The 22,749-nt window shown below is 42.1% G+C and overlaps 2 gene segments (V, D, J or C); both read left to right on the top strand.

Annotated features, from left to right (window-relative positions):
• Positions 1-1,209: 1,209 nt before the first annotated feature.
• LOC105536468 lies at positions 1,210-17,168 on the top strand. The segment is given in 2 exon segments: positions 1,210-1,276; positions 16,759-17,168. Coding segments are annotated over 2 exon segments (465 nt in total).
• A 4,145-nt stretch (positions 17,169-21,313) lies between these two features.
• On the top strand, positions 21,314-22,152 carry LOC105536467. The segment is given in 2 exon segments: positions 21,314-21,387; positions 21,752-22,152. Coding segments are annotated over 2 exon segments (450 nt in total).
• Positions 22,153-22,749: the final 597 nt, after the last annotated feature.

Raw genomic sequence — 22,749 nt, 5'->3', positions numbered from 1 at the left:
GACTCTCTTTCCTGGATGTGAGGCAAGGAGGCTGGCATCTGAGTCAGGATGCTGTCCCCACTCACTGCTAAAGAGTCAAAGAGAAAAGTGGCATTGATGGTGCAGGGCAGCCTACTGAGTAGTTGCCACCCTCACAGAAGAGAAAGTGTTCATTGACCTGGCCTTTCCCCAGGGTCTCTCCCTCCCCTGCTTTCCAGAAAGCCAGGTTTTTTGAGAGCTGTACCTGAACACTCATGCATATTCTGGTGGGAAAGGCAGCTCAGGGCATTAGGCAAGATACATTACCTTGGTCTTCTTCCTTTGAAGGCAATTGATGTTGGGGTGTAGATTGACCCAGAGTTTCAAGTTTGTCCTGATTCAGGCTTCAACAGTTGGAGGAAGAAACAGAGATGTTGTCTGAAGTAAACAGATCTAGCATTACTAGACAACCCTTCACACTGATGACCTATGGGAAATAATACCCAAGGGCAGAAAAGTGGGTAGAATAAGGGGAGCCGCAAACCAAGACAAAGCTGCTGCCCAGTGAGACCCTGGGTGCTAAAGAGACCTATAGCTCAAGATCATGGAAGATCCGTGAGTGGCACAGACACTGAGGAATCACAGCATTATTATTGTGCATCTGCAGGAATTTTCTTGAAAACATACTGGTAATAACGAATGTTTAAGGTCACTACAAATATTTTGGAGTGTATTAAATATGCTTCTGATAAAGACTGTTTTTCTCACATGAAACAATGGGAACCAGGTGACAATCACAGAGGAGTTGTTAGTATAGCAAAAGGGATTGTTAACCTCTGCATCCATTTAAGTAACTTGAAAACCTGATAGATGCACCCTCTAAGACTTTATTAGATGTTCCCTGCAAGTGGTTATACTCTCCTGTATACTCCCAATACAAGTATAAAATATATTATTCCATGTAGTCCTTAGGTTTGTATTAAAGTTTGACTTTTTTTCCCCCAGAATATCTCTTGTCACACCAGTGGCCCCAGAGAGAAATATATTCCATCCAGGCAAATTTATGCTGTCCTGGTATGACCTGGGACCCTGGGGACATTGCCCCTGTGCTGAATTACTGAGATCTGCCAGCCTTGCAGCTGTGCCCAGCCTGCCCCATCCCCTGCTGATTTGCATGTTCCCAGAGCACAGCCTCCTGCCCTGAAGACTTTTTAATAGGCTGGTCACACCCTGTGCAGGAGTCAGTCCCAGTCAGGACACAGCATGGACATGAGGGTCCCCACTCAGCTCCTGGGGCTCCTGCTGCTCTGGCTCCCAGGTAAGGAAGGAAAACACTAGGAATTTACTCCGTCAATGTGCTCAGTTCTGGCTGAAACTTCAGGGAAGTCCTCTGGTAACATGATTAATATTAAGAATATTTGTTTTTATGTTTCCAACCTCAGGTGCCAGATGTGACATCCAGCTGACCCAGTCTCCATCCTCCCTGTCTGCATCTGTAGGAGACAGAGTCACCATCACTTGCCAGGCGAGTCAGGGCATTAGCAATAATTTAGCCTGGTATCAGCAGAAACCGGGGAAAGTCCCTAAGCTCCTGATCTATGCTGCATCCACTTTGCAAAGTGGGGTCCCATCAAGGTTCAGTGGCAGTGGATCTGGGACAGATTTCACTCTCACCATCAGCAGCCTGCAGCCTGAAGATTTTGCAACTTATTACTGTCAGCATGGTTATGGTACCCCTCCCACAGTGTTACAAGTCATAACATAAACCCCCAAGGAAGCAGATGTGTGAGGCTGAGCCACCCCAGATGGTCCTCCTGGTGCCTCTATCTGCTAAGAGCATTTGTTAAATTCAATCAGGTTTTGAAAGTCATTGGAAGACTTTTGTAGAGGGGGTCAGGGAGGCTCCTCTGAAACTTAAGCCTATTTTTCCCTCATCCCCAGCAGAAAAGACGGGACAATGCCTGTCCTGAATGAATAAGGAAGAGGTGTAAGTCCACCTTAGGAGTCTGTGTTATGGGATAATTGGAATTCATACAGCAAAAGAGAAGCTATTCTCGGTATTTCAAGGATAAATTCTTCAAGTAGATTAAATTAGAGTCTAAACCACAGTCTTTTCGAAGCGTATGGTATGTTATTCATGAAGTAGCCACTAGAGACAAGGGATTCTCAGGTGCTCCTACAGAAGTCAGAGTGCACCTGCCCCTGGTGGTATGTGCTGAGTACCATGTCATGATCCTCAGACCTGTCTGGGAAGACCAGGGTCGGGGTGTTGATGTTCTCAGCTGCCTGCAGCACGTCTCCAGGTGATTCTCCAGTCCACACCTAATTCCACGTGTTTTAGTTCAGGTGTCAGTGTACATGAATCCACCACTCTGACTTCCCAATCTCATGGGAGGGCCTCTGGTTAAGCAACTCTAAAGAAACCATATAGAGAAAAGGGGTTTTGGAAAATGTGCTTCCAGAAGTGATAGTAGTGATGGGGAATTGACAGCTGACAGGTCAGTAAGGTTGCTCTTTCCACAAGGCTCAAAACTTTGCCAGTCACAGCTTGTCCCAAAATATACTTGAATGTGCTTTCAAGTCTTACCAGCAAGTCTAGGTTCATAGCAAGAAAACTCATTAAGTCATAGATGAAACAGAAAAATCAGGACAATGTATGAAACACAGTATAAGGCTGTGTGTGGTAGCTCATGCCCGTAATCCCCAGCACTTTGAGAGGCTAAGTCCGGAGAATTGCATCATCCCAGGAGTCTGAGTTTGGACTGGTGTTGGAAAGAGGCCCCCAAATCTGGCCATAAACAGGCCCCCAAACTGGCCATAAACAAAATATCTGCAGCACTGTGACATGCTCTTGATGGCTATGATGCCCACGCTGAAGGTTGTTGGTTTACCGGAATGAGGGCAAGGAACACCTGGCCCGCCAAGGGTGGAAAACTGCTTAAGGCAGTCCTAAACCACAAACAATAGCATGAGTGCTCTGTGGTTTAAGGACATGTTCCTGCTGCAGATAACTAGCAAAAGCCCATCCCTTTGTTTCCTGTAAGCAATGCCTTTAGCTAATCTATATCTATAGAAACAACACTTATCATTGGCTTGCTGTCAATAAATGTGTGGGAAAACTCTGTTCCTGGCTCTCAGCTCTAAAGGCTGCCAGCCCCTTGATTCCCACTCTGCATTCTATATTTCTGTGTGTTTGTCTTTAATTCCTCTAGCGCTGCTGGGTTAGAGCCTCCACGACCGAGCTGGTCCCAGCACATGGTGCCCATACGTGAGGTTCGAAACCAGGTTGAAGTGTCACTACAGTGGTGTTTGGAGAATGTGGAGCTATGCTGGAGGACACTCGACTACTCTTAAGCAATCCCTGTGGTGAGTAAGAAGCGGAGCTCAGAAGCATCAGGGTAACAATGGGTCAAGTGTCAGCTCTGGTTCATTCCACCTTGGAACATTTTCACACTGATGATGAGGAAGAAGGAGAATATAACGAAGTAACAGAAGAGGTGACAGAGCAGATTTGTTTGCAAGCTAAAACTAAAGCGGCAAATGAAGGAGAGGTTTATCCCTCCCCTTCTGTACCCCCTCTTTAGTTTGAAGAAAAAGACTGGCCTGACCCTCCAGATCCTTCTGTTTCAGAGGACACTGAGTCAAAAGTAGTTGCCCCAGTGGCTGTTTGAGCAGCGCCTTGAGCAATCGCTCTCATTTCTATTCAGGCAGGAATCCAGCAAGCTAGACATGAAGGTGACACAGAGGTTTGACAGTTCCCTGTTAGAATACAACTCCCAGATGAACAGGGAAATATTATAGCTACATTTGAGCCTTTTCCTTTTAAATCACTCAAAGAATTTAAACAAGCTGTTAATCAATATGGACCAGGTTCTCCTTTTGTAATGGGACTGTTACAGAATGTTGCTGTCTTCAGTTGGATGATTCCTCCTGACTGGGATGCTGTTACCTGAGCTTGTCTATCTCCTGCTCAGTTCCTACCATTTAAAACTTGGTGGGCAGATGAAGCTTCCATTCAGGCTACTCACAATGCCTGGGTCCAACTACAAATTAATATAACTGCAGATTAACTGTTGGGCATCAGTAGCTGCACTGGTTTAGGTGCACAAGTTGTTATGCAGGATGATGCCATAGAGCAGCTTAGAGGAGTGTGCATTAGAGCTTGGGAAAAAAATCACTTCAGGAGGAGGACAATACCCTTCCTAATACCCTAATTCTCTTTGGCAAATGGATTTCACTCACACATGTTTCCTCATTTGGGAGACTAGCTTATGTACATGTATGTGTGGACACCTTTTCTCACTTTGTCTGGGCTACATGCCAATCAGGAGGGTCTCCTTCCTGTGTTAAATGTCACCTTTTGCAATGTTTTGCGGTGATGGGCATTCCAGCTTCTATTAAAACAGATAATGCCCCAGGCTATAGTAGCCAAGCTCTAGCTACTTTTTTCTCTATATGGAATATTAAACATATTACTGGTATCCCATATAATTCTCAAGGACAAGGCATAGTGGAAAGAATAAATCTCTCCCTGAAACAGCCATTGCAAAACCAAAAGGGGAGAAATAGGGACTATGGGACCCCACATATGCAATTGAATCTAGCATTATTGACTTTAAATTTTTTGAGCCTGCCTAAAGGCCAGATGCTATCAGCAGCTGAACAGAATCTACATAAACCAGCTGCAAAGACAGAAGTAGAATAACTGGTTTGGAGGAGATATCTGATAACAAAAAGTTGGGAAATAAGTAAAATAATAACATGGGGTAGAGATTATGCTTGTGGTTCTCCAGGTCAAAACCAGCATATGATTTGGATACCATCAAGACACCTGAAACCTAATCATGAGCCAGATGCCAAAGAAGAGATTCTGGGAGGAACCTGAGGACACCCCAGTTTCAGTCACGTTAAGACTGACACTAAGGAGGACCCCAACTGTCACGAGCAACACCGGTTGAACACAGCCACCTACCTGGGGACAGATCAAGAAACTGTCACAGATGATGGGGAAAACCTGAGGAAAGCGAAACAACCAGTCACAATGAGTAATTTAATGATAGGTATGGTAGCGATTATCAGCACTGCCATGAGTATTCCTTCAGTAAGGGCTGGCACAGAGAACAATTACACTTATTGGGCATATTTATCTTATCCACCACTTCTACGGCCTGTAACTTGGCTGGACCCCATATGCAATGGACGTATACACTAATGATAGCTCTTGGATGCGTGATCCTACAGATGATAGAGGCACATCTCACCCACATGAGGATGGAACTGTTATGAATATTTCTTTAGGATTTGAACATCCACCTATCTGTTTGGGGAAGGCCACTAGTTGCCTACCCCCTCAATATCAATCTTGCCTGATGATAATGCCTGGATGTAATCACTCTATGACACAGTTATACATGCTTTCTGATCTCAGGGTTTGCCAAAATAAATCTGCTCCTATAATTGAGGCATACTGCCCCCAAAAACCTATTTGTAAACAGGATTGGACCTGGTCAGAAAAAAATGAATGTACTTGTTTGGGAAGATTGCAACGCAGAACAGTCCGAGGTGCAGCGCAATGATTCCTATGGGATCATTATTGATTGGTCCCCTAAGGGGATGTTTAGCTTGAATTGCACTTCTCAGTCTGTGTGCCACGGCCACACTATGTTCAGCTGGTCTGAAGGAAACAGTCATATGGTGGATAGTTGTATTACGTTAGGGGTAACTATGACCTTACTACTATCTGTATTTTAAGATTATGTATTATCTCAGGAGATATGTATGTGTTCAAGTTGGCAAGGGGTGTGCTTGTGAAGGTTAATACTGAGTGTTAACTTGATTGGATTGATGGATGTAAAGTGTTGATCCTGGGTTTGTCTGTGAGGGTGTTGCCAAAAATGATTATCATTTGAGTCAGTGGGCTGGGAAAGGCAACCCACCATTAATCTGTGTGGGCACAATCCAATCACCTGCCAACACAGCTGGACTATAAGCAGGCAGAAAAATGTGACAAGAGACGGGCCTACCCTCCCAGCCTACATCTTTCTCCTGTGCTGGATGCTTCCTGCTCTCGAACATGGACTCCTAGTTCTTCAGTTTTGGAACTCTGGCTGGCTCTTCTTGCTCCTCAGCCGGCAGACGGCCTATTGTGAGACCTTTTGATTGTTTGAGTTACTACTTAATAAACTTCCTGTATTAGCAAGTGACACATAGAGGGACAGAACTAACAGGATATATATATATGTGCGTGTGTATATATATGTGTGTGTGTGTATATATATGCACACATACATATACATACACACACACGCACACACTCCTACGTGTGTGTGTGTGTGTGTGTGTATATATGTATATGTATATAGGAGTTTATTAAGTATTAACTTACAGGATCATAAGTTCCACAATGAGCTGTCTGCAAACTGATGAGAACAGAGAGCCAGTCTGAGTTCCAAACTGAAGAACTTGGAGTCTGACATTCGAGGGCAGGAAGCATCCAGCATGGGAGAAATACGTAGGCTGGGAGGCTAGGCCAGTCTCTCCTTTTCACATTTTTCTGCCTGCTTTACATTTGCTGGCAGCTGATTAAATTGTGCCCACCAGATTAAGGGTGGACCTGCCTTCCCCAGTCCACTGATTCAAATGTTAATCTCTTTGGGTAACACCCTCACAGGCACACCCAGGATCAATACTCTGTATCCCTCAATCCTGTCAAGTTGACACTCAGTATTAATCATCACACTCCCCGTCATATATATATACACACATACATGTATACATATGTGTGTGTGTGTATATATATATATATTTCTTTATTTCTGTCGCTCTAGAGAACCCTGACTAATACATCTACACTTTTGATGACCTATTTCTTTTATTTTAGTTCATTTGTTTCCCATGGGTTTCTTACACTGTCTTCTTCCCACTCCCCTATGAAGGATATATAAGCCTCTGGACCTCACTGGGTGAGGGCATGTCCCTGCCTTGCACTATCATTGACACTTTCCTCTTACTCTTTAGCAAAGAGGGAACATCATCCTTAGCCAGATGCCAGCCTCCTGTCTCACATCCAGGACAGAGAGTCTCCATCTCCTATCCAGCAAATACCCATGTATGTGGGCATGGTGGCACGTCCAAGTGATCCCAGCTACTCCGTAGGCTGAGGTGGGAGAATCACTTGCACTGGAGAATTCAAGGTTGCCATGAGCCGTGATTATAGTACTGCACTTCATGCTGGGTAACTGAGTGAGACCCTGTGATTTTTCCCCTGCATTTTGCACAATTTTTTTTTGCCTCTTTCTTCTATTAATTTGTGTTTTGTCCATTCATTTTCTGCAAACCTTTAGAGGGCAAATAGGAAGTTTCCCTTTTTCCCTCTAAATGAATAAGTTTCTCAAAATTCAGGTCCCTGAATAGGCAACAGGAGGGTGTGTGCAGGGGCTCTGCCACAGTGATTTGACCACTCCTAGTCGGGCATCAGTAATACTCCCCAGAAACCCAGGCTGAAGCCCACTGATGCTGATGAAGGATATATAAGCCTCTGGACCTCACTGGGTGAGGTTCAATCTACTTCCTCTGCTACTGCACCAGGCTGAGATGCCTTGGCCCCTGTTAAAGGTGTGAGATACAATGGGTGCAAATCTGTGTTCAGTTTTATCCAAATCCAAGTACTTTCCTACTTTTTCAGCTTCCTTGCTTTTCTATTTAACACTCATTGCTCACTCCGTAAGGCAGTTGAGACGGTATTCTCCACTAGTTACTCTCACAGGGAGCTGGCTGAGGACAATTAATACTACCTTGGTTGTGAATGTCAAGTAGATTTTGTAATTTCATATCAGATGCAAGATGCTAATACTAAATTTTTTTATTATAATTGTCTCTCGCTGATGGAAAAAGTTAGTTCTTGAAATTCCAAAAGTTGGTTTTCAAAGTTAAAAGCAAATCCTGAAAGAGGTAGTATACTGAAGATGTAGTATTTTCCATGAATCACTGGGAAAATAAAGGATGATATAAACTTTTTATTCCCCATAGTGCAGAATTCAAGATTGGGCAGACTGCAGGAATGGGAGCATGAGGGGAATACAGGAGAGGTCAGCTATTGTTCAGTTAAACTGCCTTGGCTTATGGTGGGTGGGGATGTGGATGGTGGTGGGCTTGGCAGTTAATTTGGACCCACAAAGGAGCCATATGTGATACCGGTGAAGGACCACAGAGTTGAAGGCACTGCTGCGTGGCTTCCTGGGTGAAACCTGTGCCACTGAGAGTCTCACAGGAAAGTAATGTCGTGAGTAGGGCTTTAGGTCTGTAATCACCAAAGGTTTAGTGAAGACCCTGTGCAAGGAGACCTGAGGTCATGTCACTCAGTCCTAAGTCAAATCACAACAGTCAAGCAGAGCTTCTGAAACTCATTCTGCCCCTAGAGGAGGTTTAGCAGAGACCACTGGTTGGGTCTGGAGATGTCACAAGCACTGATATGCTGAGCAGAAGGCCAGGCAGGGTCTACACCTGCAGGGATGGAGATCGATATTCACAATTCAGACATGTATTCAGTATGCTCTGTTCAGCTTTGGGGATTTGGAAGAACATGCTGAGTCTGTGGAAGTTTTATGTTCTTCTAGACCATCTCCTCCAGCCCGCCTGAGTCAGACCTCAGCCTACACCCCACAGAGGACATATGCTATGTATAGAGGTTGCCCTGCACAACCCCTGAAGGTCAACCTGATTCTCTGTTCCCAGGAGAGTCCCTCTGCTTGTGCCAGGAGAGATCTTGTGTCCACATGCAAACTTGGCAGATATGTCAGGAGGACAAAGAGTCAGGCCAATGGCAGCTAAACTCTAGAAGCGGTGCTTTTCAGTTTGGAATTTTAGGTCACTTAGTTCTCATTTCTTCTCCTGTTCTCTGCTGTTATTAATATAAACTTTTGTATTGTTTTATCACCAGGTTCTTGCAGTGGTTTCAATTCCTTTCAACTCCTACATTGTTGCCCTAGAATAGGAAGATTCCCTTTGAAACTTACTAGTCATTTAGAAATGACAATTTGGGTACCAAATTATCACAAAAAATAAAAGGTTTTGAAATAATCATATGTATAATTTTTAGATGATAGGGTCAATACCTGAAAATAAATCTGACTCCAATATTCTAACAGTGATGGGATGGAAAAAGCATGTTTTGCATGGTGTCACTTAAAATAATTATTCAAAAATATTTATGAACAAATCATGGGCAAATCAGTTTCATTTCATGAGGTGTTATAATCAACATATAGAATTTTTTGTATGAATAGGACAAAATACTTTTTTTCTGGTTAAAATAATCAACCCCCTCAGAAATGATTCTCTTCTGGAATGATCCACATCATGGTAAATGAAGTTAAAACTGTATTCCCCAGGAGAAATATCAAAAATAAATAAATAATGAAAGCATGGTATATAGGAAATTATCTATCACAAACAAAGACAGACAAGTCTTCAGAGGACTTTTCTACACATATTCATGTGTGAGAACACGCATCGAACCAGAAATACGTTGATTTCACTTCCACAATCAGCAGTGTGGAGACTAAAGATAGTATAATTAAAATTACATTCTTAACCCCAAAGTCCAAAAACAAAGAACAGACAGTTTACAGAAAACAGTTTGTAAAGCACAGAATGACAGGTCTACAGAAGGTATTCACAAGTGAGAAAACACATCTAGCCAAAATTCTAGGGATTTCACCAGCACAAACACCACTTTGGAGACTGGAGATGCTGCACAGCCTCCCGTGAGCAGGACACTCACCAGGTCCCTGCACAGTGTGATGGCCTTTAACACAAACCTCAATGGAAGTTCAGCCTCTCATTGTGGCAGGAGCAGCTGTGGTGCCAGGGGATGTGTCTCCAGCAGTTGGAGTCAGGTGGGCTCAGGAAGATGACTGGAAAGCCTTTGAGGAAGGAAGAGGCCATGAGGCCTTAGGCACAGGCACAGGCTCCACTTCTACGTGAACACGGCCAGGGTCCTCCAGGACACGTTCCAAAGCCTCCTCCTGCCTCCACACATAGGGTGCTGAAGCCCCACTGAGTCTCCAGGTCTGCCACATCATGCCTGGAGCAGCCCCTAAAGTTCCCTGCTGTTCTCATGGCTGTAGAGATACTCAGTCATGTCACTGTAGGGGACTCTAGTGTGTCCTGTCCTCACCTGCGGCCACTGATGACCTTCACGGCACTTTCCCATGCTTTCCCAAGTGAACCCACTCTCACCAACTATCAGGAGGATGGACGGTGGCCCGCACTCCATGATGTTTGACTTATGAGTAAGTCAGGGCTCAGGATAGTCTCATGCTTGTGTAACTTATAATAATATCACATAGGAATCCTGTTTTGACATTCTTTGACTCCTCATTCTCTCTGAGCAGTTACTCACTCTGCCCATCCACTCTAAGACTTTCTTCTTGTGCAGCTGCTCATGGTGTTTACATTTGGAGACTGATATGACTCTATTGGTGGAATACTAGGTGTGTGCTTGTCACATCCTCACATTTCTAAGAATAAAAGACCGTTCTTTGGAGTAATCTTTGTTCTTTGTTTCCTAGTTTGTCAGGATTACATTTCCAGTGATTGATGTGAAAACTTCTTTGCTAAAATGCATTCATATTACTATAAATTAACTGCATATTTTTGCATCTCATAAATTTGGATATGCGATGTTTATTTTCTGATCAAAGTACTTTGTAATTTCCATTTTTGTTGCTTCTTTGCCCCAAACTACATTTAGTGGTACTTTACTTATTTTCCAAGTATTTAGATTCTTTTGGCAAATTTTTAAAAAATTAAATTAGAATTTCAGTGGCCTTATGGATACAAGTGGTTTTTGCTTACAGTGATGAATTGTGTAGCAGTGAACTCTGAGCTTTAGTCACTCATCACCCGAATAGTGTACCTTGTGCCCAATAGGTAATTTTTCATCCCTCCTCCTCCCACCAACCCCCTTCTGATAACTTTCTCTTTCTGATTTCTTACACAATCCCCTCAGTTATATATAATTTATTTTTTATCATTCAATCTACTTGATTTCATTGAAATATCTCGTGGTCCAAAATATATGCATCGTTAGCCAATGTTTTGAAAGATCATGGAATCGGCTGTAGTTGGTGACGTGTTCTCTAATATCAGTCTTGTCCAGATGGTTGATAGCGTTGTTCAAGTCATCTGTATCCGCACTGGCCGATGGGGCTGGACTGTTTGCACTTCCACCCACACCTGCTGCAGACCCCTTTTCTACCCTTGGTCCCACTCACTACTGCAGAATTTCATGTCAACTAGTAGCCAAAGCTGTATTCCATGAGGTAGAATATGTAGCCTCCAGAAACCAAAAAAGTCCTATTTGTGGCTTCCTTGTTTGAAAGACAAGGAAACACGTTACAAACACTGGAGTAAAATAAATATTCCTGTACTTCTGAACTCTGATTCGCTCTGTCTTTATGTTACATGCATTACAATGGCCTTATTCTGTGTCTGCACTGGCCCAAGGGGCTGAGCTGTTTGCAATTCAACCTGGACCTGCTGCAGAGCCCTTTTCTACCCTGAGTCCCACTCATGACTGGCAGAATTCCATGTCACCTTGTAGGCCCAACCTGTATTTCAAGGGGTAGAATATGTAGCCTCCAGAAACCAAAAAAATCCTATTTGTGAGTTCCTTGTTTGAAAGACAAAAACACACATTAAAAACACTGGAATAAAATAAATACTCCCATAATCCTGAACTCTGGTGCGCTCCGTCTTTATGTTACACGCATTACAATGACCTTATTAATGGGAACACCATTTAGTGGCATTTGATGGCAGTTGTAGAGACGAATGCCCATATTCAAGGTGCAGGGCAATGCCAGCCAGGGGAAATCAGCCTTCCAACCACAGCCACGATATGCCTAGGCAGCCACAAAGAGTTCCCAAGTCATTTTCTGATCATTTACCTGGTCATGGTGCACTATCTGGACTTGCTCTCTCATGAGGAGGGTCTAAAATTTAACATTGTGATGTCCTTGATTCTGTTGCACCAACTTTCATCTAGTCTTTCTGTCAGCCACTCACAAGAGCACTCAAGTCAAATTCTCTGAAGATGTGACTGTCTTTTTCAAATTCTAGAGAAAAGGTTGATTTTAGATTTGCCTAGCAAATTAAATATTTTAATGCCATTAATATGGTCATTTAAATGGTATCCTTCTCTGAGTCTCTCTGCAAATGTTAACCTGGAGTAAATTTCATAACAGGTTTCTCTTTATTTTCGTTTTCCTCTACAATTTCTGAGTAAGATGACCTACTCTGAGAAAACCTATGAAGTAAGTTTTAACCCAAAACAAAATCATTATTTTGAAATTTAATACCATCACAAGCCAGAGACAAAAGATATTGCTCTTGCTTTATGGCTTACTTAGGATTATTATTGACTCGTAAGTATTTGCTTTAATCTTCCATAAAATCGAAAGGTTTATTCCTTTTATTTTGCCTTATATGAATAATTGTTGCAAAAACAGTTTTCCTTCGGTAACAGATTTGTATACCCTCTTATTTTCAGTTTTAATTTTCACCTAGGGCTGCTAAGATTCCAGAATACCAAAGAAACCATTTTCTAGGGGAGGATGTTTCTAATTTACTAGGGTAAGACTATTAAATATGAGTGAGATCCGGCTAAATCAGTGTTGAGCAAGAGATTATGCCTCTAGTCCTTTGTTAAACATGATAATTTTATTCCTGACGGCTCCTGGGAAGTCAGAATTTATTTCTTTTTATTACTGATCCTTCTTCTTTTTTTTTTTTTTTCTAGTAGATATTTTAGAAGAGTTATTATCTAGAAGTTTTCCAGCGTAAGGGCAATTGGCTCCTCATAGAGCATTTACACTTCAGTGATTCTTAGTTCCTGCCCAAGTATGACCAAATAATAATAAAGTTCACCACCGTGATGTGAGCTCCTCTGCTTCTACAAGGCAGAGAATCAGCATTTCCAGTTGTTGATGCAGATACTACATTATTGTTGTATTATCATTAAGACATGGAATGGCACTAAATTATTAATTCAGCTAGTGTTTCTTTCCTGTTCCGAACTCTTGATTTTTTAACAGGAGATGAAAGAAAGAGGTTAAACAAGAATTTCAGTTGATTTTAGAAATCAGTTTAAGTGGTTTACTTTGATCTCTGATTTTTCTTGAGTGTCTTAAATTTCTTTGTTAAAAATTCACATGAATATTTTATTGGTTCTTGAAACTAATATGAAATAAGAAGCTATGAATGTGAGAATTCTCAAATTATGTTCTCATTTTTTCCGCAGGTAAGCTATCTTACCTAAATTAAAATTTAAAATGTATTTTCCTTTTTCTTTTTGGTGTATTGATACAAATTCTCAGTGATGTATAAATGAGCCAAACATGGTCTGTGTGCCCTTGCCCTCATGCTGTTTATTTTTAAACTGCAGGCCTATTTCTCTGTGGCCTGTGCCAAATTCAAATTGTACAATCCAGTCATTTCAAAAACAGCCCAAACAATTAGCTTCTTAGCCATTCGGAAAACCTCATATACATATGAAAGTAATTGATACTCCCCGGTTGTGAAAACCCCCATCCACTTCTGCCCTGGGAGCTCTCTAACCCAGAGACTCCTCACTGTGCAGCTGTGTGACATCCCCTAGACACAAAAGCCCCTTCTCCAGTAAATCCCCATCTCCACCTTCTGAGAAGCAGCCCTGGCACTTTAGCCTGGCCAGACTCCTGCCATGAGGGACTTTTCCCTGTAAACCCATCAGAGCTTCACCTAATAAAAGTCATCTGTGCTACTGCCCCCCTGTGGACTTCTTCTTTTTCTTGACCAGAACCCAAACTAGCCAAACCCCACTCAAACAGGAAGACACTTTCCACCCTACAAACACTGACTCCAGCATAATGGACCCAATAATTCTACTTCCAACACTGTCTTGCCAAGTCTAAAAAATAATACTCTTGATTCCAATTTTATGGACCCCTAAATAATGGCATCAGGCAAATGAGATGCAACTACAATAAGCCCCACCCATATCAGCTGCCCCTCATTCAGGTGACCATGCTCCAGATCAGAGACAGAGGCCTGCTCTCCTGCTAGATCCGAATGGAGGCTGTTCTTACACCTTCTAATCTGTGTCCACTGTGGAACAACCAGCTTACTCTCTTATCGAATAAGCCTTGGGATAACATGTTAACATACAGAGAGAGAAATTTCTGTTCTGAATTAGGAATATTATTGTTCAAGTAATATAGGGTAATTTAAGAGCCTCTTTATACTAAAAAAGAATGTTTACAACATTTTACATTTTACAGATACGTAAGGCAATAGATTGTGTGAAAAAAATAACGAATCACAGTGATAGACTTTCTAGTGATATATCATTTTCATTGAAAATTGCAATACTGTCTTAAATTCAAGATTCTTAAGGAATGCTTTATAAAAATAGCATTTTAATGAACCAAGTTTGTGTAAAACAAAATATGACACATTTTTATTGGTATTCATTTTCCCATAAATTAAATGTTTATATTAAATAATAAATAGAACTAATTCTTCATTGAACACCTTTTTGGAGTAATCCTTCAAAACTAGCAATAAGATGGCTATGGTATTAGGGTCGTTATATTTTGTACGTTTTTTCCTTTCCATTTCTGCTACTTCTGACTCTTTTTATTGTTGTGATTAATTAGGAGTCTGATATTTGTAAAACCAGGAACCTGATTAGAATTGGTAAACATGAAAATAAGAAAAGTGAAATACACAAATTTATAAAATGTGAAAAAAGGATTAAAAAATTAAATAGTTCCATGTGAGACATTTATTCTAATTCTGCCTCTTAGCTACAGTTTGATATCATTGACCCAGATTATTATCATGGAGTTCACCAAGTAAACGTCAATACTATCTTTACTCAATTATCTTTTTCAACCCTGTACATAAATATTATTTGGAACATTTCTCAGAAGATATTCTGACCAAGATTTCCTTTGAAATCTTACCTAGAAAGGCATTTGTTTGTTCGTGTTTCTTGGCAACATGACTTTGTGTTAAATTACCAAAGACTACATAGTAATACAAAGCAATTTTTTAATTGTTTACCTGCCCACACTTTTTTTCTGAGCTATGTCTATCCTTGTGAAGGGATTTGATGTAGGTACCACTTTTCAGGAGCAGTTCAACAAAATGTTAGGCACATCTCTGAAAAACGAAAAAGAGTTCAGTTGTTTCCCTATCTAATGATCAGCCGTGTGGTAGACTGGCATTACTGAGTTGTGACCATTTTCACATGGAAGCCCAGGAAAATGGCAGTTATAGGTAAATTTTATGCTAAGACATAAAACTGTGGATCCAGTTCTTGTTCTTCTTACACAGAGTATCTCCATTTGAACTGCGGGTTCAGGGTTACAGCTGCACCACATCCAGGCTGGTGGAGACTCAGGATTCACCCAGAGTTGACAAGAACCTGGAAGTCCTGACAGGAGCCGATTCCTCATGACCAAGGAGACTGTGTGGGACGAGTTTCCCTGAACAGCACACAAAAAAACGTAATGCAAAGTTGTTTCTTGTTTGTTCTGTATCATTATCCTAGGAAATTCTTCTCTTAATAAATCCCTCTGGTTAATCTCACATATGTGAGATAATTATGATGAGACATATACCAGATTGCTATAATTGGTCACCATCAATTTTTTATTCACTGCCTGAGGCATAGAATTCTTTCCTCTTACTTAAGTTGCATTATGTGCTTTCTAAATGCAAGAGACACATATCATCCTCTAGGTAAAGGCCTTCAAGAGAGCACTCTTATGCAGATAAATCACCAGATACCAGGGGAAGGCAGATTCTAACATTTGCATTTAACGTTTTTAACAGTTATCCTGGTAACAGCAGATTCCAGATAACTCTTGAGCTGACGGAAGTCTTCCTTTTTATCTGCAAGCACACTGCCCTGCAGTGCTTGTGAGAAAGCAAGCTCTTTCCTTCTCTACATGAGCTGGGCGACAGCCAAGCAGGATGGCATTCACCTCCCAGAGATCCATCCTAAACACACATTTTTACTTTGTCATGATCTTGGTGCTCTCTCAGAGTGGCACACCTATGTGTCTTTGTTCATGATCCAAATTTCACAGTTAGATCTTCTTTCCACGACTATAAGCAAAATGGATTTTTAGCTCTATTTGTTTTTCTCCAAGGCACATTTTATGTCACATTGCTCACAAGAAAGACCTGCCCCAACCACTGGCTCTTTCCTCCTCACTATACCCACCAGGGCATTTGCATGTTGTTTCCTGGGGAGAACCTTCCCTTGCAGTCAGATAAGAGCTCAGCTCTAACTTCGCAGCTACAGATCAGAACTGCCCAGTTCACCTTCTCAAGATGAGGTTCCCTGCTCAGTTCTTGGGGCTGTTAATGCTCTGGGTACCTGGTAAGGACAGAAGGAGAGAAGGGAGGAGAATGGGGTGAGAGGGTGTGCTCTTGGAGGCTCCTCAGTCTCTCAGGTTTATTCAAACCGTATGTTAAGGAGTATGTTCTAATTTTCAGGGAAGGGAATTTATAATTTTTCCTATGAATAATTAGAAACCATCTCAAAAGAGCAATGACCAGTGCTTTAAGATCTTAGAAAATATAAAAGTTCCTTGTGCTTATTTTCATATATTTTAGAAAGTCTATTATTTATGATATGAATAAAATTTGAAAAAAGATTAATCATAAATTAATATCATAACAGAATTCATGAAAGTTGCTCATAATATTTGTAGCTTATCTTGTACTTCTTTCTCATTGTTTTAGGATCCAGTGGGGATATTGTGATGACCCAGACTCCATTCTCCCTGCCCGTCACCCCTGGAGAGCCGGCCTCCATCTCCTGCAGGTCTAGTCAGAGCCTCCTGCATAGTGATGGAAGAACCTATTTGTATTGGTACCTGCAGAAGCCAGGGCAGCCTCCACGGCTCCTAATTTATAGAGTTTCCAACCGGTTCTCCGGGGTGCCAGACAGGTTCAGTGGCAGTGGATCAGGCACAGATTTCACACTGAAAATCAGCCGGGTGGAGGCTGAGGATGTTGGGGTTTATTACTGCATGCAAGCTTTACAAAATCCTCCCACGTTGATACAGCCCTTAACAGAAACCTCCCTGTTTGCATGGCCCAGCTGCCCACATGTGCTGCTTGTCTGGGGAGCAGCTCAGCAGGGTCTCTGAGTCTGCAGAGAGGAGGCTGTTGGAGAACTCAGGGCAGAGCTTGCTGCTGAGGACTCTGGCCCATGAGAGCCTCAGCTGCGCCTCAGTGTCACATGGCAGCGCTCAATCAGCTGTTACAGCCTGGGGATGGCATCAACAGTAGAACTATTCAGATGTTTCAAGTGTCCTAGAAGCAAACAGTTCTGATGAAGGGAGAGTGAATGAAAGCTCATCCTCACCCTCCCTGTCTTGCCCACATGTGTCAAGTACATTTATTCGGCAGAACAACCAGACAATGGAAGCAAATTAGTGCCAACTCAAGTAGGATACATGTTGGAAATAAACAGTTCGAAGTTGAGTTATTCAAGTTAATACTTGGTAATATGGAAAAAGTATTACTTTCTCACTTTCCGAACATACTATCTCCTTTATCACTTAACTAAACTGCCCTTTTCATTAACATGTTCGAGAACGCATTCTACGCAAGCTGCCCTCAGGGGAGTATGGCTAAGAATAGTCAGTAAATATGTTTGATTGACTATTCATAGACTTTGTAGATCCATTGCATATATAAAATCCTCATGCCAACATCTTAAATTTGATTCAATTACCATTTGTTCAGTGAAAATGAAGTTCTTGTAATTAAAAAAGTGAACTCTGAAAATATAAAAGCATAAACTGGAAGATGGAGAACAGAAAGTTTACTTCATTTACTACAAGAGAAATGCAGAATGAATACAATATGCCAGTAATTAGGTTGCTGTTATATTTTCCTGATGTGAGTTGTAGGATCTCAGGCCTGTCGTCTTATTCAATTACGGAAAAGCCTTTCAAGCGTGGACACTCGTTACTTTCAGGAGTATCTGGAATGATCTACAGTAGAGAAGCTACTAAAAATTACATTAAAAAAGAAAAAGATGACTGTTTTTGATGATGGGTGACTAGAAGTAGCCAGGAAGAGCTGCTCCCACTGAGAGAAACCAGACCATCAAGTGGACCAGCGCACTCCAGACAGATCTTTGAAAGAAGACTTTTAAAGTGGAAACAGGGAGGATACATCCTGGCCTGGAAGGGGAGGAAGATGGGAACCCTGTGCGGGGTTTCTGAATACCAGGACTCCTCCTGACCCTTAGTGGCCCCTAGGGAAGGGGTAAGTAAAACAGGCATGGAGCATCCCACACTTGCCATAGAACTCCATAATCCTAGCTCTGGAAAAACCTATGACCCCCGCAGACACTTGAGTTGGCAGGTAGAACTGCCTGTAGACTGGGCAGAGAGAGAACTTCAGTCCTGCATAGAGCACAGAGGGTTTGGAGTGGGAGAGGCTGCAGTGGAGCACGGCCATGGGCACCAGCCCCCCAAGGCCTGGCTAATTTTTTGTATTTTTGGTAACAGGGTTTCACCATGTTAGCCAGGATGATCTCGATCTCTCGACTTCGTGATCTGTCCGCCATGCTCCCCAAAGTGCTGGGATTACAGGCATGAGTCACTGTGCCCAGCCCCAAAGAAGATTTTTAGCCGTTCAGAGAATGCTTGCTTTTCATATCACAGAAAACCCCACCCCCATCTGTTAGCAGTAGGTAAGATAAGCCCCAGGTTATGAAAATTGCAAACCACCCCTGCCCTCTGGATATCTCAGACCTAGATTAAGCTGTTCTCTGGCTACCCCTAGACACAGAAGCCCTTTCTCCAATGTTCCTTCACCTTAGGAGTTCCCTTGGTCTCCACCTTTTCTGAGAAGCAACCCCAACATCTTTGATTCTAGACAGTCTCCTGCTGTGAGGGACTCCTTTGGGCAAATCTCTCAAAGTTTCACCGAACAGTCATGTGTGCTACTGCCACCCTACGGACATCGCTTTCTCTTTTATCAGAACCCCAATTTCTCAAACTCTCTGTGAACAGATCCACACTGTCCACCCGACAAACACTGACTCCGGCGTAATGGACTCAGTTCCACTTCTGAGACTGACTTCCCAAGTCATACAAATAATACACTTGTCTTCAATTTTATGGACTCCAAACTAACAGCATCTGGCAAGTGACATGCAGTAAACTCCACTTGTATGAGTCCTTCCTCATTCAAGTGATCATGGTCCAGATGAGAGAAATACAGAGGCCCGCTCCACACCTGGATCAAATGGAGGCTGTTCATCTACCTTTTTATCTGTGTCCCCCGTGGAGCGACTAGCTTTGTCTGCTGTTGTGAAGCCTCTGCATATTCTACTAACATTCAGGAGAGAGATTCCTGTTTAGAATGAAGAATATTATTCTTTAAGTTTAACAGTATAGGGCAATTTCAAGGTCTTTAGTATAGGGTTACTTCAGAACCTTTTTATTACTGAAAAATTTTTTTTACAAGCTTTTACATTTTCAAATATGTAATGACAAGAGATTATGAGATAAAACAACCAATCCCAATGGTAACCTTTTTAAAGCTTTGTCATTAATTTTCAAAGGAAGCCACAGTACTCTCTGAAATTCAGCACCCTAAAGAATACTTTGTAAAACTAAGATTTGAAGAATTGGCTCATAGTAAAAGCAAGCCTGATAGATTTATTACTGTAATTCATTTTCCCACAGTGCAAGTTTCTATATTGGATAGTAGGTGGAACTGATTATTCATTTAACACCTTTTCAGACTAATCCATTTATACCACTGATAAGATGTACCTTAATGTTCTCTTTTAGATTGTGTGTTTCTTTTGTGTGTTTACTTTTATTTTTCTTTTCAGTATCTGATGTTTCTAACCCTTTTAACTATTATAATGAATTAGGAGTTTGACATTTTCAGGGCTAAGAACCATATTTGATCTGATCAGCATCACAAGGAAGAAGAAGTCAATGCCAGGCACAGTGGCTCACTCCTGTAATCCCAGAACTTTGGGAGGCCAAGGCAGGTGGATCGTTTGAGGCCAGGAGTTCGAGACCAGCCTGGCCAACATGTGGAAACCTCTTCTCTACTAATACTACAAAAATTAGTTGGGCATGGTGGAGAGTGCCTGTAGTTCCATACTCCAAAGGCATGAGAACTGCTTGAACCCGGGAGCCCGGGAGGCGGGGTTGCTGTGAGTGGAGATTGCACCACTACACTCCAGCCTGAGTAACAGAGCAAAATCGATCCCCCCTCCCAAAAAAAAAAACCACTCAAATATATAAGATTTACAAAAAGTAATCGAAGAAAAGAATAAATAAAAATTTAAATAGTGAAAAATGATACATTTATTCTGATCCTACTTTCACATTACAATTTGATATTCTCAATTTAGGTTACTGCCATGAAGTTCAACATTTTAAGCTCAATATCATTTTTACTCAATTTTTTTTTCACCAACTATGTTAAAACATCTTATGCCAGTGCATTTCCCAGAAGATAATCGGATAGGCTTTGTGTGGAATAATAATACCTAGAGCTCTGTTTGGTTTTTCTGGGTGTGTGTTCCTTACCAAGTAAATCAGACATTGTATTAAATCACTGAAGATTACATAGCACTAGAAACTACTCTTTTAATCGCTCCCAGGATTTTTGTTTTTTTCAGGACAGTGACAGTCCTTGTGACATGATTTGATGCATTCACCATTGTATAGGAGCTGCTAAATTCAATATTAAGCACATCACTGACAAATGAGGAATACTCAGGTTGTTTTCCTATTGTAACGATCCGCTGTGTGGTAGATTCATATCCCTGAGCTGTGATCATCTTTCAATAAAAACCTAGGAAAATGTCATCCATAGTACTGCCAACCCTGAGACTTAAAACTGTGGATCCAGTTCTTGCTTTTCCTACATAGAGAATCTCCTTTTGAACAGTGGTCTCATAGCTGTGGCTGTGCCACATACAGGTCCGGGGGAGGCACGGGTTCACACTCAGAGTTGGGAAGAATTTGGAAGCCCTGACATCCTATAAAATGTTACTTGCCCAGAATTGAAACTTTCAAATTCAGGTCCTTCTTCCTACTCTACTGATGAATTAGATTTTCTTAGTTTCCCACCAAGGGACACTTTCTATCACATTGCTCACAGACAAGACATATCTACCCTCCTTCACCCCGACCCAGTGGCTCTTTTCACACCACTGCACCCACCAGGGCATTTGCATATTGTCTTCTAGGGAGGACCTTCCCTTGTGAGTCTGAGATAAAAGCTCAGCTCTAACCTTCCCTGATCAGGACTCCTCAGTTCACCTTCTCACAATGAGGCTCCCTGCTCAGCTCCTGGGGCTGCTGATGCTCTGGGTCCCTGGTAAGGACGGAAGGAGATGAGGGAGGAGAAGGGGGTGGGAGGGTGAGCTCTGGTGGCCCCACTGATTCCCATGTTTATTCTAACCATGTGTTAAAGGAATGTGGCCTATGATCCAGGGAGAGGAATTTATATTTTGCCCTGACAATAGAAACCTCCTAAAATCAGTGCTCTGAATAATATCTTGAGAAATGAAAGAGCTCTTGTGCCTATTTAATAAAGGGGTCATTTAAAAAGTTTGTTTTTAGGATATGAATACAAGTTTGTAAAACTAAAAGATTAGCTATAAATCAATGTCATAAGTCAAATCTCAAAAGTTTCATATTATGCTTTCACATAACCTTGCACTTCTCTCTCATAATTTCAGGATCCAGTGGGGATATTGTGATGACCCAGACTCCACTCTCCCTGCCCGTCACCCCTGGAGAGCCAGCCTCCATCTCCTGCAGGTCTAGTCAGAGCCTCCTGCATAGTAATGGAAACACCTATTTGCACTGGTACCTGCAGAAGCCAGGCCAGTCTCCGCAGCTCCTGTTTTATGGGGGTTCCAACAGAGCCTCTGGAGTCCCAGACAGGTTCAGTGGCAGTGGATCAGGCACTGATTTCACACTGAAAATCAGCAAGGTGGAGGCTGAGGATGTTGGGGTTTATTACTGCGTGCAAGCTATAGCGTTTCCTCCCACAGTGCTACAGACCAATACAGAAACCTCCCTGCTGGGGTGTCCCAGCTGCTCACTTGTCTGGGGAGCAGCTCAGCAGGGTCTCTGAGTCTGCAGAAGAGGAGACTGTTGGAGAAGTCAGGGGCAGGGTTTGCTGCTGAGGACTCTGGCCCATGAGCGTCTCAGCAGCACCTCAGTCCCACATGGTCAAAGCTTTTTACGTTTTCAGGCTCATCACCACCCTGCCTGTCTTGCCCACATTTGCCAATTACATTCAGTCAGCATAACAGCCAGAACACAGATGCAGTTTAGGGACAACACAAGTGGAATCCATGTGGAAAGCGACCAGTTTGGGGTTTATTTTACACAAGTTAATACTTGGTGATAATACTTGGAATTATTGAGAAATCGGCATTTTCCCAGTTTCCTTACTTTCTGTTTCACTTTACCACTCACACTAGATCATAAACAACAGAACTGTGGTTAAGAAACAGATTAAAAAAAAAAAAACTGGAGATGGCAAAAAATTGAGGGGTTGTGTGCATCTCCTCAACAACAAAATGATGTTTGCAGGTTTCCCCTCCTTCTTTTCCATTTTTGCTGCAAAGAAGCGATTTCACCAGCTCCCTGTCAGAGGTTACATTTGGAGCGTTTACAAATAAAACTTTAGGCAGTTAGTGCTGGATTCTGGGTAGGGTGGCTGGAG

This window comes from Mandrillus leucophaeus, unplaced genomic scaffold, assembly GCF_000951045.1.
Source record: "Mandrillus leucophaeus isolate KB7577 unplaced genomic scaffold, Mleu.le_1.0 Scaffold1599, whole genome shotgun sequence".
NCBI lineage: Eukaryota > Metazoa > Chordata > Mammalia > Primates > Cercopithecidae > Mandrillus > Mandrillus leucophaeus.
The sequence above is the reverse complement of the archived record's forward strand: the minus strand, read 5'-3'. Positions and strand labels throughout refer to the sequence as shown.